The following is a 14,810-nucleotide window of genomic DNA, read 5'->3' on the forward strand; positions in this document are numbered from 1 at the left end:
TTGCAGTTTGTCCCCGGCCCTGGTTGGTCGTGCGGGTGGCAGCCACTCGATGTGTCCCTTTTGCATCGATGTTTCCCTCTCTCTGTCTCTTCCTCTCTCTCCCTCCCACTCTGTCTGTACAAAAAGTGGAAAAATGTCCTCGGGTGAGGATAAACAAAACAAAACAAAACAAAACAAAAAAACATTTTAATGAAAAGACATTCATTTCATTCTATTTCCCCCAGGTCAGAGGCAGAAACAAATGGGTAGGTAGAACTGTTTTCACAGTAGGTTCTTTTAAGTCGTAAGAAGTAAACCATATCGCCTGGTCCTGTACAGTATTTTGGAAACTGTTCTTTCATTGGGTTCTCCTTAAGGCAGCAAGCTCTTGGGCCAGTCCCATGATAAGCACACCATAGACTTTCTGACCCCAGTGGCACAATGGGTCTGCTCAACTAGAGCTTCTTTGAAAAGGTTAAAAGATTGATATTACTCTAGCCTAGTTTTTTCATTACAGAGAAAAATGATATTGAAACCCCAAAACAAGAAATACCTTACCAGCTGTGGCTTGTGTGGCTCAGTTGGTGGAGCATCGACCGATACATCAAAAGGCAAAAGGTTGCCTGTTGGTTTGATTCCCAGTCAGGGCACATGGCACATGTCTGGGTTGTGGGCTCAGTCCCAGGTAGGGAGCAAGCAGAAAGCAGCCGATCAATGTTTGTCTCTCCCTCTCCCTTCCCCTTTCTCTCTCTCTAAAAAAAAAAATCTATATCTATATCTATATCTATATCTATATCTATATCTATATCTATATCTATATCTATATCTATATATCAATAGAACATCTTGAAACAAAGAATGAAAAAAAAAAAAAACAAGAGGCAGGGGTCCACTGTATACCAAGACTATGACTGCAACTGACCCCATGCCTGCCTCTTTGTATTAAAAAAAAAAAGGAATACCAGAATACCTTCCCTGACTATCTGAGAAACATGATAGGGATAACTCTGAGGCCAAGGAATAGGGTAAAGACATTTTTCAGGAGGTAGTATTTCTAGTCCCTGTAAGCTGTCTCAGGACTTCATTCATATCTGATCACTGACTTAAAAAAGGAGGGGAAAAAGAGAAAGAAGAAGAAGGGCAGGGGAAAGAGCAAGGAAGAATAAAGGAAAGAGATAGAAATGGAATGCTATGGAAGAAGGAGCAAGAAAGAAAAACAAATCAACTTTCTTTGGTTGCCAGAAAAGCAATTCTATCTTTTATGGATCATCACTGAAAAAACAGTCTCTAATTTTTGATCCCTAGAGGCTGTGATACTCGAGAAGTCCCATGTGATTGAACAAAATAGTGGACAACCAGACTATAATATAAAAATCCCACTCCTTGGATTTTTTCCCCTAATTTTAGAAAAGATATGACATAGCAGCAACTGGATCAAATCAGGAACTTAACTTACCCTTTTTCTTGTTTTTAACTGGACCTGTTACAAAAAAGAAAATGGAAAATTAAATCACTGGAAATGAACAGAAAATGTTTATTCTCCAAGGCAGTCACAGGAGGGACCCCAGGACACTGCAAATTTGAGGGCAAGGTATCTCCTGACTATCAAACCTCCCCAGTCGGTTTCTGACTGTTGTAATAAGAAGGTTACAAGGAAGACTCTTTCCTAGGGAGAAAAGACCTTTCAGGCTGCCTTTGGAGTGAGGGAATGACTGCTTCTCCATAGAGCTGAAAGTCCAGAAACGCAGAACTCCACAACCTTAGGACGGCATTCCAATACTTCTGCGAGTCCTGAGGCTGAAGAGTCATGCATTCAGGTGAGCAAGTGATAGGAAGTCTCATGGGCTGAATCTGGAAGGAAAAAAGGGTCATTTCTCTGGAAGGAGCAGAGCAGTGGCAGTTGACTTTTTAGTCACTTCCTGATCATGATTTAAATTGTTAGTAATTAAAACAGTGCAACCAGAGTATATTCATGTGGGGGCCACATGCACTCTCATTGTAATTTACCATAAGTTAACAGACACTTTAAGAGAAGTGTCAACAGTTTTATTGACAATGAAATCACAAGCATTTTCTTGGGAATTACTTCCAAAGAAAATCATGCTAATCAATTGAGGGCACTCAGAAAACCCAAATTGTTTCTCATATCGTTAGGTGACAAGCACTACCCAGACATACACAGTGCAAGGTGTCTCCCAGACACAGTTTTCCCTCCTGGGGACTCAATTCTCTTAGTTCTGTAGGTGCATTTCATGTTATTTTCTTTCTTTCTACAAGTATTTAAAGTCTGTTCCAAACTGCCAAGAGGACACGATTGGACAACATTAAACCATGGGGCTTACAAAAAGAACACCAAGCATTTGTATATTGTTTTACAGTTTATAAAACTTATTTCCATTGATCATCTCATTTAATCCTTGCAACAAGCCTGGGATGATCTTTACCTCAAAGAGCAAGCTCTATCAGAGGTTGTATCTGAGCTGGATCAGAAGTTAGTAAAGCCTCTAACCTGGAGGGCTGCCAAGTGTGGTCATCAGAGTTTGCACAGGTCCCTTGGAAACCAATGTCTGTGTAGACTTCCCTGGCAAAGTAAATTCATGTGCAACAGGAAGTATTATTATGTGCAAAGGATGTTTTAGGTTGAGTTTAGTGACCTGCTGCATTTAAGGTCATAAATCTCCATTCTTTTCTCTTTTCTCACCTCCCAGTCCTTTGTATTCTTTCTCTGCTGTCTATCCTTTATGTTTTTTTCCCCTAAATATGTTTTTATTGATTTCAGAGAGAGAAAAGGAGAGGGAGAGAGAGATAGAAACATTGATGAAAGAGATACAGTAATTGGCTACCTCTTGCACACTCCCTACTGGAGATCGAGCCTGCAACTTGGGCATGTGCCATGAGTGAGAATTGAAAAAGCAACCTCCTGGTGCATGGGACGATGCTCAATCTACTAAGCCACACCAACTGGGCCTATCCTTTATGTTTTTAACAGCATTGGAATTCTTGAGAATTTGCATGGAGGTTCTGACAAGGAAGCACAGCTACTTAGATACTACTGACCAAGAGGCAGCAACCAAGCCTGAGAAGGGCCACTTCCTTAAACAAGAAAGCTATTTGGGAAGGATTTACAAAGAAAGGTCCAGCCTCGTCACCAGCTACCAGTCAGCTAGTCAGCCACCTCAGCCTGGGAAAATACTGGGCAGACAGCCATTGCAGCCACACTGCCCTCATACACAAGTTGTGCCCAGTTGCTGATCATTTCAGCTGGTTAAAGGGTTAGCTGGTTAAAGTAGGCTTTGAAGAAATCAGACCATCACCAAGCACCCAGTCCCTAACCAGGCATGCCCATGGAAGGTAGCCGAGTAAATAATGAAACACAACCCTATCCTCAAAGAAATTACAGTGGCATAGGAATATAATAAAGACAAAAGTTAAGGATCGTGGAATCAAAAAAAAACCTCCCTGGAGGAAGTTTGACCAAAATCTACAAGTCAAAAGAGGAAAGCGGAAGTTAAAAACTTTTTTAACATCTACTATTTTTATCCCAGAAATAGCTACTCATTCATTACACATACAGAAATGCATGCATATATAGCTACATAAGAAAGTGGAGCAAGAAGGGAAAACAGTTTATTAGACTACCCACAAATAACCACTATTAACATTTTATGCATATCTTGAAACTTTCTACACATATGAATATGCATTTTTACAAAACAGGATCAAATAATGTTTGATCTTTTTTTTCCTCACCCGAGGACATTCTTCCATTTTTGTTCTGATAGAGTGGGAGGGAGAGAGAGGAAGAGAGAGAGAGAGTAAGAAACATCGATGTGAAAGGGACACATCGAGTGACCTCCCGCACCGCCCCAACCAGGGCCGGGGCCAAATCACAACCGAGGTACATGCCCTTGACTGGAATCAAACCTGTGACTCATTGGTCCGCAGGCCAATGCTCTAACTGTTGAGCCAAACTGGCCAGGGCTGATCATTTTTTTTTATGTCAATAAGTACATTTTTCCAGTATCATTTTTTTCCTGGTGAAAATTTTTATTTATTTATTTATTTTTATTTATTTATTTTATTGTTGAAAGTATTACAGATGTCCCCCCTTTTCCCCATTGATCACCTCCTTCCTGCTCCCACCCCACTCCTGCCTTCCCCAGCCTAATGTCCATGTCAACTGGTTGTGCATATTTGCCTATCAGTTCTTTGGTTTATCTCTTCCCACCTCTCCCACCCCCCATTCCTCTGAGGTTTGTGAGTTTGTTCCCTACTTCCATGACTCTGGATCTCTTTTGGTCAACAGCTTATTTTGTTCATTATGTTCCACAAATAAGTGACATCATGTGGTACTTGTCTTTCTCTGACTGGCTTATTTTGCTTAGCATAATACTCTCCAGATCCCTCCATGTTGTCTTAAAGTATAAGAGATCTCTCTTATAGCTGCATAGTATTCCATTGTGTACATGTACCACAGCTTTTTATACACTCATCTACTGATGGGCACCTGGGCTGTTTCCAGATCTTAGCTACTGTAAATACCACTGCTATGAACACAGGGGTGCATATGACGCTGTCTGGGTCCAGGCTTTTGTTTGCTGGAGTTCATTGATTACATCTTCAATTTCCTTAGTTGTTATTGGTCTGTTCAAGTTTTCTGTTTCTTCCAGGTTCAGTTTTGGGAAACTGTGATTTTAGAAATCTGTCCATTTCACCTAGATTGTGCAATTTGTTGGCATATAATTGTTCATAGTATTTTTTAATAATCCTTTATACTTCTGTGGTGTCAGTTGTTATTTCTCCTTCTTTGTTTCTGATTTTGTTTATTTGGGTCCTCTCTCTTTGTTTCTTGGTAAGTCTGGCTAAAGGTTTATCAAACTTGTTTATCTTTTCAAAGAACCAGCTCTTTGTTTCGTTGACCTTTTGAATTTTTTTTTAGTCTCTATGTTGTTTATTTCTGCTCTGACCTTTACTATTTCTTTCCTTCTACTTTGTTTGTTTGTTTATTTTCTAGTTCTTTAAGTTGTAGGGTTAGTCTATTAGAAACTTTTCTTGTTTCTTTTTTTTAAACTTCTCTTTATTGTTGAATGTATACAGATGTTCCTCATTTTCCCCCCATTGACCCCCTCCTTCCCACTTCTGCCCCCCTCCTGCCTTTCCCCACACTATTGTCTGTGTCCGTTGGTTATGCATATATACATATAAGTTCTTTGGTTTATTTCTTCCCACCCACCAACCCCCTTCTCCTTGAGGTTTGTCAGTCTGGCAACCAATTTGTACTTCTTAATCCCTTCACCTTTTTCGCCCATTCCCCCAACTCCCCTCCCATCTGGCAACCAACAAAATGTTCTTTGTATCTATGAAAATGTTTCTGTTCTGCTTGCTCATTTTGTTTGTAGATTCCATTGTCGATAGATATGTATTCATTGCCATTTTGTTTGTTCATATTTTTTGTCTTTTCTTCAAGAAGACCCTTCAACATTTTATATAATAATGGTTTGGTGGTGATGAACTCCTTTGGCTTTTCCTTGTCTGGGAAACTCTTGATATGGCCATTGATTCTAAATGACAGCTTTGCAGGATAGAGTAATCTTGGTTGTAGGTTCTTGCTTTTCATCACTCTGAATATTTCTTGTCACTCCCTTCTGGCCTGCCAAGTTTTTTTTGAGAAATCAGCTGACAGTCTTATGGGAACTCCCTTGTAGGCAACTAACTGCTTTTCTCTTGCTGCTTTTAAGATTCTCTCTTTGTCTTGAACCTTTTGCATTTTGATGATGATGTGTCTTGGTATGGGCCTCTTGGGGTTCATCTTGTTGGGACTCTCTGTGCTTCCTGGACTTGTATGTCTGTTTCCTTCACCAAGTTAGGGAAGTTTTCTGCCATTATTGTTTCAAATAGGTTTTTGATTTCTTGTTCTCTCTCTTCTCCTTCTGGCACCCCCAAGATGCGAATGTTGGCATGCTTGAAGTTGTCCCAGAGGCTCCTTACACTATCCTCATTTCTTTGGATTCTTTTTTCTTTTTGCTGTTCTGATTAGGTGTTTTTTGCTTCCTTACATCCCAAATCGATGGTTTGTTTCTTGGCTTTACCTACTCTACTATTGCATCTGTGTCAATTATTCTTTATTTCAGTTAGTGCCTCCTTCATTTCTGACTGTGCATCCTTCATTTCTGACTGCTCCTTTTTTATGCTCTTGAGGCCCTCACTAAGTTCACTGAGGTTCTCACTATGTTCATTGAGCATCCTTATAAGCAGTGTTTTGAACTCAGCATCTGTTAGGTTGCTTATCTCCATTTCCCTTAGTTTTTTTTTCCTGGAGTTTTGTTCTGTTCTTTCATTTGGGACCTGTTTCTTTGTCTCCTCATTTTGGCTGTCTTTCTGTGTTTGTTTCTATGTATTACCTAACGAGAGATATGAGGCTAGCTGAGACCAGATGCTGCTTGTTTGAAAGAATTTAGGAAAACCTGAAGCAGGATCTAAGAAAGGCCAATCCTATGGTAAAGCAACTGGCAATAGCTTGGGTGGGCCTAAAAGTTGGGTGGGGTGGGACCTCAGAGAATCACTAGGGTGGGGCAAACAGTGCAAGCCAGGTTGCTGGAGTCCCAGATATGGCTGCCGTCTGCTGCCCCAGGGAAGGGCTCACCAAAGGAATAAAGGCCTCTGACAACACGCCTGTCCAAGAGAAAGCCCCCTCTCCAGCCCTCGCTCCAATGCCAAACAGCTCAGTTCTTCCCTGTATGTCTCTGGTGCCCCTCAAGCTGCTTTCCCTCTGAGCTTAGAGGGAGGAAGTTGGAGTTAAGTCTGTGCACGGGCCCTTTAAGGAGAGCTGCCTGGGGCTCCAGACACCTCAGCCTCAGTTCCCGCTGTTTTTTCCAGCCAAAAGTGATGGGGACTTCTCTTCTTGGCACTGGAACCGTGAGCAGGGCACCTGATGTGGGACAGGGACCCCTCAGTCCTCAGGAAGGACCTTCCCAGCTGAGGTATCCTCCTAATTTTTATCCACCGCATGTGAGTGTGGGACCAGCCCATAGTGCCTTGGCCCCTCCTACCAGTCTTGATGCGGCTTTTTTAATTTCGTAGTTGTAGGACTTCCATTCAGCTTGATTTCAGGCGGCTTTCAATGATGGTTGTTCTGTAGTTTAGTTGTAACTTTGATGTGGTTGTGGGAGGACGCGATGCCACGTTTACCTATGCTGCCATCTTGACCTCTTGTTTCTTGAGGTAGGCCTGGAGTGCTATGAACTTTCCTGTCAGGACTACTTTTGCTGCATCCCATAGATTTTGTGTTGTTGTGTGTTCATTTTCATTGATTTCCAGGAAGCTTTTGATTTCTTCCTTGATCTCCTTCATAACCCATTTATTGTTTAATAACATGCTATTTAGCCTCCATGTATTTGAATATTTTTGAGTGTTTTTATTGTAATTAATTTCTAGTTTCATGCCATTGTGATCTGAGAAAATACTTGATATGATTTCAATCTTCTTGAACTTGTAGAGACTTAGTTTGTGTCCTAACATGTGGTCTGTCTTTGAGAATGTCCCGTGTGCACTTGAGAAGAATGTAAATTCTAGCAACTGTAATCAAAACAGCCTGGTATTGGCACAAGAACAGGCATATAGACCAGTGGAACAGAACAGAGAACCCAGAAATGGACCCAAGACATTCTGTTCAATTAATATTTGACAAAGGAGGCAAGAGCATACAATGGAGTAAAAACAGCCTCTTTAATAAATGGTGTTGGGAAAATTGGACAGCTACATGCAAAAAAATGAAACTAGACCATCAACTTACACCATACACCAGAATAAACTCAAAATGGATAAAAGACTTAAATGTGACTCATGAATCCATAAAAATCCTAGAAGAAAATGTAGGCGACAAAATTTCAGACATCATACGCAGCAGAATTTTCACTGATACATCACCCAAGGCAACAGAAACAAAGGAGAAAATGAACACATGGGACTACATCAAATTCAAAAGTTTCTGCACAGCAAAAGATACAATCATCAAAACGGAAAGGTTACCCACTGTATGGGAGAGCATCATTGCCAATGATATATCAGATAAGGGGTTAATTTCCTATATATAGAGAGTGCTCATACAACTCAACAAAAGGAAGACAAAGAGCCCAGTTAAAAAATGGGCAGAGGAACTAGACACCTCTCCAAACAGGACATACAATTGGCTAAGAGACATATGAAGAAATGCTCAACATCACTAATCATCAGAGAGATGCAAATTAAAACAACAATGAGGTATCACCTCACACCTGTCAGAATGGCTGCCATCAAAAAATCATTAAACAACAAGTGTTTGGTGAGGTTGTGGAGAAAAGGGGATTCTAGTACACTGCTGGTGGGAATGCAGACTGGTGCAGCCACTATGGAAAACACTATGGTGTTACCTCAAAAAATTAAAAATTGAACTGCCATTTGACCCAGTGATCCAACTTCTAGGAATATACCCTAAGAAGGCTGAAAAAACAATCAGAAAGAATATATGTATCCCCATGTTCATAGCAGCACTATTTACAATAGCTAAGATCTGGAAACAGCCCTAATGTCCATCAGTAGACGAATGGATAAAAAAGCATTGGTACATATACACAATGGAGTACTATGCAGCTGTAAGAAAGAAAGATCTCTTATTCTTTGAGACGACATGGAAGGACCTGGAAAGTATTATCCTAAGCAAAACAAGCCAAACAGAGAAAGACAAGTATCATATGATCTCACTTATTTGTGGAACATAATGAACATAACAGTCTGAGGAATGGGGTAGTTCCAGAGACATGGAAGTGGGGTACAGACTGACAATCCCCAGAAGAGGGGATGGTGGGGGAGAGATAAACCACAGAACTTATGTGCATGTATGCATGAACAATAGACATGGACAACAAAGCTGGGGACAGGACGGGGAGGGAGTGGGAAAGGGAAATCAGTGGGGGAAAAGGAGAAATATCTGTAACAAAAATTAATTAATTAAAAAAAAAGAATGTAAATTCTGCAGTTTGGGGGTGTAATTCTCTGTAAATACCTATTAAATCCATTTGATCTGGTGCATCATGTAGAGTCTCTGTTTCCTTGTTATTTTTTTGTCTAGTAGAGGATCTATCCAGTGATGTCAGTGGGGTGTTGAAGTCCCCTGTTATGATTGTATTGCTGTCGATTTCTCCTTTGAAGTCCTCCCGAAGTTTTTAAATACATTTTCGTGCTCCTATATTGGGTCCATATGTTTACCAGGGTTATCTTCTCCTGTTGGACAGATCCTTTCAATATTATGTAGTGATCTTCTTTGTATCTGGTTATGGTCATCATTTTGAAATCTATTTTATCAGATATGAGTATTGCTACCCCAGCTTTTTTTTCCTTTCCATTTGCTTGGAAGAATTTTTTCCATCCCTTCACTTTCAACCTGTGTGAGTCTTTTGTTGTGAGGTGGGTCTCTTGTAAACAAGTATATATGAGTCATACGTTCTTATCCATTCAGCTACTCTGTGTCTTTTTTTGGATCATTTAATCCATTTAAGGTTATTATTGATATGTACTTATTTATTGCCAGTTTAAATTTATTATGGTTATATTTCTCTCCGTTTCTTCTCATATTACGGAAGTCCTTTTAGCATTTCTTGCAGTGCCTGTTCGGTGCTAACATAGTCCCTTAGCCTTTTTTTTTTTTTTTTTAATCTGGGAAGCTCTTTATTTCATCTTCTATTTTGAATGATGGCCTTGCTGGATAGAGTAGTCTTGGATTCAGATCCTTGTTTTTCATTACCTTGAATACTTCATGCCATTTTCTTCTGGCCTATAGTGTTTCTGTTGAGAAATCGGCTGATAGCCTTATGGTGGATCCTTTGTAGGTAACCTGTTGCTTTTCTCTTGCTGTCTTTAAGAGTCTTTTTTGTCTTTAATTTTTGGCATTTTAATTATGATATGTCTTGGTGTGGGCCTCTTTGGGTTCTTCTTACTTGGGGCTCTCTGTGCTTTCTGAACTTGCATGCCTTTTTCCTTCACCAAGTTAGGAACATTTTCTTCCTATAAAGTTTTCAAATATATTCTCTAACCCTTGCTCATTTTCTTATTCTTCTGGAATGCCTATGATGTGGATATTGTTAGGTTTCATGTTTCACAGTTCTCTTAAACTATCTCGTGTTGTTGTTTTTTTAAATTTTTTCTTTATTGATTTTAGAGAGAGAGGAAGGGAGAGGGAGAGAGAGATAGAAATGTCGATGAGAGAGAACATTGACTGGCCACCTCCTGCATGCCCCCCACTGGGGATCAGGCCCACAACCTGGGCATGTGCCCTAACCAGAAATCGAACCAGCGACCTCTTGGTGCATGGGTCAACGCTGAACCACTGAGCCACATCAGCTGGGCTGTTCTCCTGTTTTTTAAATTGTTTTTTCTTTTTGGTTCTTTTGATTGGGTGAATTTTTTCTACCCTGTATTCTAATTTACTGATCCAATCCTTGGCTTCCTCTACTCTGCTGGTTAATCCTTCCAACATGTTCTTTATTTCTGCTATGTCATTCTTCATTTCTGCTTGGTGTTTTTTCATTTCCAATTGGTTCATTTTCATTGTTTCTATATCTTTACTCATGCCGTTGGGTTTCCTCATTACTCTGAATTCTATCTGATAACTTGCTTAATTCCATTTCATTTATCCCTTCTTCTGTAGAATTCTCTTGTTCTTTCATTTGGGATTTGTTTCTTTGTCTCACCATTTTGGGTGTCTCAGTGTGTTTTGGAGTCTGCCAAATTCTCCCTGTGGATGTCGGTGTTCCACTGATTGTGGCTCCCTTTACTGGGTTTGGATGAATATGGAAGGGACCACATTAAACACCAATGTTTAGTCTTACTTTCCTGGGTAGATTTGCAGGCCAAGCAAAGATTCAATTATCCTAGAGCTTTGCCTGCAGGCTATTAGTCTCAGTTACCTAAGGAGCCTCAGGTTGTAGCCCTCAGCTGAATGAAAAATCCCTCAGGTTTACAGGATAAGAGGATTTCCAGTGGATGGGGCATTTGCTTTCCCCTGGGTTAAAGTTGCTTTGAGAAGAAAGTGGTTTATGCAGTGTGGGTTATTGGCTCAGTGCAGGGGTCCAGGCCTGTGCCTTCACAGCTCAGTATCCAGAGCCACAGGGTGGTCTTAAATTCTTGAGGGAGGAGAAGTTTCTTTTCCCCCAGGCTAAAACTGCTCTGATGGGGCTACTTGACAAGAAATGGCTACTGAAGCCATGGGGGAGGGGCTCAACATAGGAACTAAGGCCTCAGCCTTCACAGCTCAGTTCTCAGAGCCACGTCCAAAGCTCAAAGGTTTCAGAGGCTTTTTTCTGCTTACTGGCTGGCTGGTAGTCTCTAGCTGTTAATGAGCCTCAGGTTGCACTTTTCAAGCCAGGTGGTGTCAAATTCCTGAGGGAGGGGCAGTTGCTTCTCCCTCGGGCTCTGGGAAGGAGATCTTTGAGTAATATGGCTACTGTCCTATGAGGGAGTGATTCAGCACAGAACTCCTGATGGCCTCCTTGCTAGCTCTCTCCCCAGTGCCACAAACCCCTGACTCTCCTCCTATAGTTCTAGTCCAGTCCGCCCTCCCTCTGCTGGAGCTCAAGGTGAGTGGTTGTAGCTGTAATTTAGTGTCCTGGCCCTTCAGGGAAGTGCTGGTGTTCCCTGCGCCTCTCCCTGCTGGACAAAACCTCTGCCCTGGTGATTTTCTCAGTCAGGTGTTATGTGGGCACCTTTCTCTGTTCTGCCACTCTGTGCTGGGGAGCTGGCAGGGGTTTTAACCCCTGACTTCTCAGAGGGAACTGCTCACAGGTAAGACAGCCCTCAGCTGCTGCCTGTGGACATCCAGCCAGCCCTCTCATGTGTCCACAGCTCCTACCAAGCTCAATTTGGGGTCCTCTTTATGTCCCTGGTTATAAGAGTTTTCTCCTGATGACTTGTCTTTATTTTAGTTGTAATTCCAGTTTGGTCCTGGGAAACAGTCTGTGTAGCTTCCATTCACTTCACCATTTTTTTTTTCTCTCCCTCTCCAGCATCATTTTTAATAAGGGTACACCAGCATTATATAGTGTGTATATATGTGTGTAGTTCTTTTATGGTTTAATTTCTCATATTTAAATCTTTAATTAATGTGGTATAAATTTTGGTATGCATTGTGAGGTAAGGTGCTAACTAAAAAATTTCTTGTTATTTTCCAAATTGACCAGACATGAAGAGTGCTGAGAGCAACAGGGGCTCAAAGCCAATGCTTTCTTTCACTTCATCTTGTGTCACTGAAGTGCTGTTAGAGAATTCTACTTAGTGGACATTAGGCATATCCCTTGGCAAAAATGAGGATGAAAGAATGGACAAGACCATCAATAGACTGCATCTCATTTCCCCCATCAGCTCAGCAACAGAAGAGTTCCTTTTTGTTCTAATACCACCCATCATGGCCAGTAAATATTTCTTATGAGTTTCAACATGAATCTCTAATCTCTGGCTCTACAATTGCCATGCCCATTTCTTTCCCTCAGGCCATTGTAGTTTTCCAGCTTCTAGAGGGGAAATGCCAGGGAGCTAGGAATATACACTAGTAGATATGAACATCTTGAACTAGAGCAAAAGCAGTAACTTCTGCTGAGTTCTATAGCCTTTTAGACATATTCACTTATTTTCTTCATATGATTCAGAACCTTTCTCATACCTACTCCGAGTACTACCACTGTCACATATCTATTTCCATGGTAACAGGCTACATTTCTCTATAATTCCAATTCCTGCCCGGTTGCTGTGGCTCAGTGGATTGAGCGTCGTCCCACGGACTGAGAGGTCCCGGTTCGATTCCCAGTCAGGACACATGCCCAGGTTGCAAGCTCGATCCCCAGTGGGGGGCGTGCGGGAGGCAACTGATCAATGTATCTCTCTTACATCCATGTTTCTATCTCTTTAAAAAAAATCAATACTCCCCCAAACATATTTATAATTCCAATTCCCTCTGTTTACAACCATCGTGCTTTGTGGAGGCAAAACCCACAAATGCATCAGAGTGGGAATGACAGCTGTGCCTGCTTTGATAGGAGTAAAATTGTGTTGTGACAGGTTTTGATCAATGTGGGCAGGCAATTTGGTACCCAGCATTAAAAAAAGGGAGTTTTGGCCCTGGCCAGTTTGGCTCAGCGGTTAGAGCGTTGGTCTGCGGTCCGGAGAGACCCGGGTTCGGTTCCCACTAAGGGCATGTACCTCGGTTGCAGTTTGTCCTCGGCCCTGGTTGGTTGTGCGGGTGGCAGCCACTCGATGTGTCCCTTTCACATCGATGTTTCTCTCTCTCTCTCTCTCTCTCTCTCTCTCTCTCTCTCTCTCTCTCTCTCTTCCTCTCTCTCCCTCCCACTCTATCTGTACAAAAAAAAAAGGAAAAATGTCCTCGGGTGAGGATAAAAAAAAAAAAAAGAAAAGGGAGTTTTGGACCTGGCTGGGTAGCTCAGTTGGTTAGCATGTCCACCCAACATGCCTAATTGCAGGTTCAATTTCCGGTTAGGGTACATATAAGAATCAACCAATGAATGCATAAATAAGTGGAACAACAAATTAATGTCTCTCTCTCATTCCTCTAAAACCAATAAATAAACATTTTGAAAAGGTGGGTCTTGTAACAGCATCAGGGCCATGGAGGCCATCAGTAGTCCTAGCCAGATTCCAGTCCTAACTCAACCACAAACTGACCGTACGGCAAGTAACCCTTTTCTTCTGATTTTCCATCTTCTAAATTGGGGAATACTTTATTTCTCTATTAAAGGCCTAGGGTGCTGATGAAGATAAATAAGATAATAACTAAAGCTAACATTTATTATGAGCAAGGCACTTAGCTAGTTGCTTTACATATCTCATTTAGGTCTTTTAACAATCTAGCAAAGTAGGTACTATTATGCTTATTTTACCAATGAAGAGATGGATTAAATAAATTGCACTAGCTCACAGAGCCCATCGATATCTTAAGGTAAGCTTTTAAGGTAAGCTGAAACCTTAGGAAAATTCATGTTATTCTAGGTGTGTTTTGAAAACTTAAAAATAAATATATATACTTCCTGTTTCTTGTTTGACATGTCAAGAACTTTGAAATTGTCACTCTTACACTCACAACAAGAAAAAAGCTGAACAGACTTAAAATCAACTCTTTTTAGATTAATCGGAGAATTGAAGTCAGAAGGCAAACTGCTGTTCTGAAAATGAAGAGCCTGAGAATCATAGCCTACCAGGAGTAGAAGCCTGCAGCTAAAGCCAGTATCAGTAAGAACATTTTAAAACTGTAATGGAAAGATTGCTGGAAGCTCAGTATGGACTAGCTTAACAGCTGAAAACTCCAAGGGGATCCAATCTAATAGGGGCCCCCACACTTTCATGAGGGTTCCCTTTAAGAGTCCTACCAGGTTCTCACTGTGAAGACTGTAAAAATATCCCCTTGTTTTTCTGGCAAGGGGAGAGGAAAAGTAGCCATTTTGAGACATACCCAGACCTCTCTATTCTCTTTTTTCTTTTTAATATGTTTTTATTGATTTTTTAGATAGGAAAGGAGAGAGAGATAGAAACATCGATGTGAAAGAGAAACATGGATCAGCTGCCTCTTGCACACCCCCTACTGGGGACCAAGCTCACAACCTAGGCATGTGTCCTGACCAGGAACTGAACCAGAACCTCGCAGTCCATGGGATGACGCTCAGTCCACTGATCTCCACCAGCCAGGCTATACTCCTTAACGAGGCATTCTCTCAAGGAAAACTATTTCATCAGAGCCTGTCTGGGGTTTTACCAGAGCCTAACTGATCTAGGGGACAGGAAACACCCATCTCAGG

The 14,810-nt window shown here is 41.3% G+C and overlaps 1 protein-coding gene across 7 annotated transcripts in view; it reads right to left on the minus strand.

The window, feature by feature from the left end:
- EDA (ectodysplasin A) overlaps positions 1 to 14,810 on the minus strand; it is a 339,263-nt gene that overhangs the window by 10,912 nt on the left and 313,541 nt on the right. For 5 of the 7 annotated variants that reach the window (XM_036270887.1, XM_036270890.1, XM_036270888.1 and 2 more), the window contains exon 3: positions 1,436 to 1,459. The exons of the other annotated variants lie outside the window; for them this stretch is intronic. In XM_036270887.1, the coding sequence (XP_036126780.1) occupies positions 1,436 to 1,459 (24 nt within the window). The remainder of the gene's footprint in view (positions 1 to 1,435; positions 1,460 to 14,810) is intronic. 7 annotated transcript variants of the gene reach the window in all.

Source organism: Molossus molossus, unplaced genomic scaffold (assembly GCF_014108415.1).
Source record: "Molossus molossus isolate mMolMol1 unplaced genomic scaffold, mMolMol1.p scaffold_m16_p_2, whole genome shotgun sequence".
NCBI lineage: Eukaryota > Metazoa > Chordata > Mammalia > Chiroptera > Molossidae > Molossus > Molossus molossus.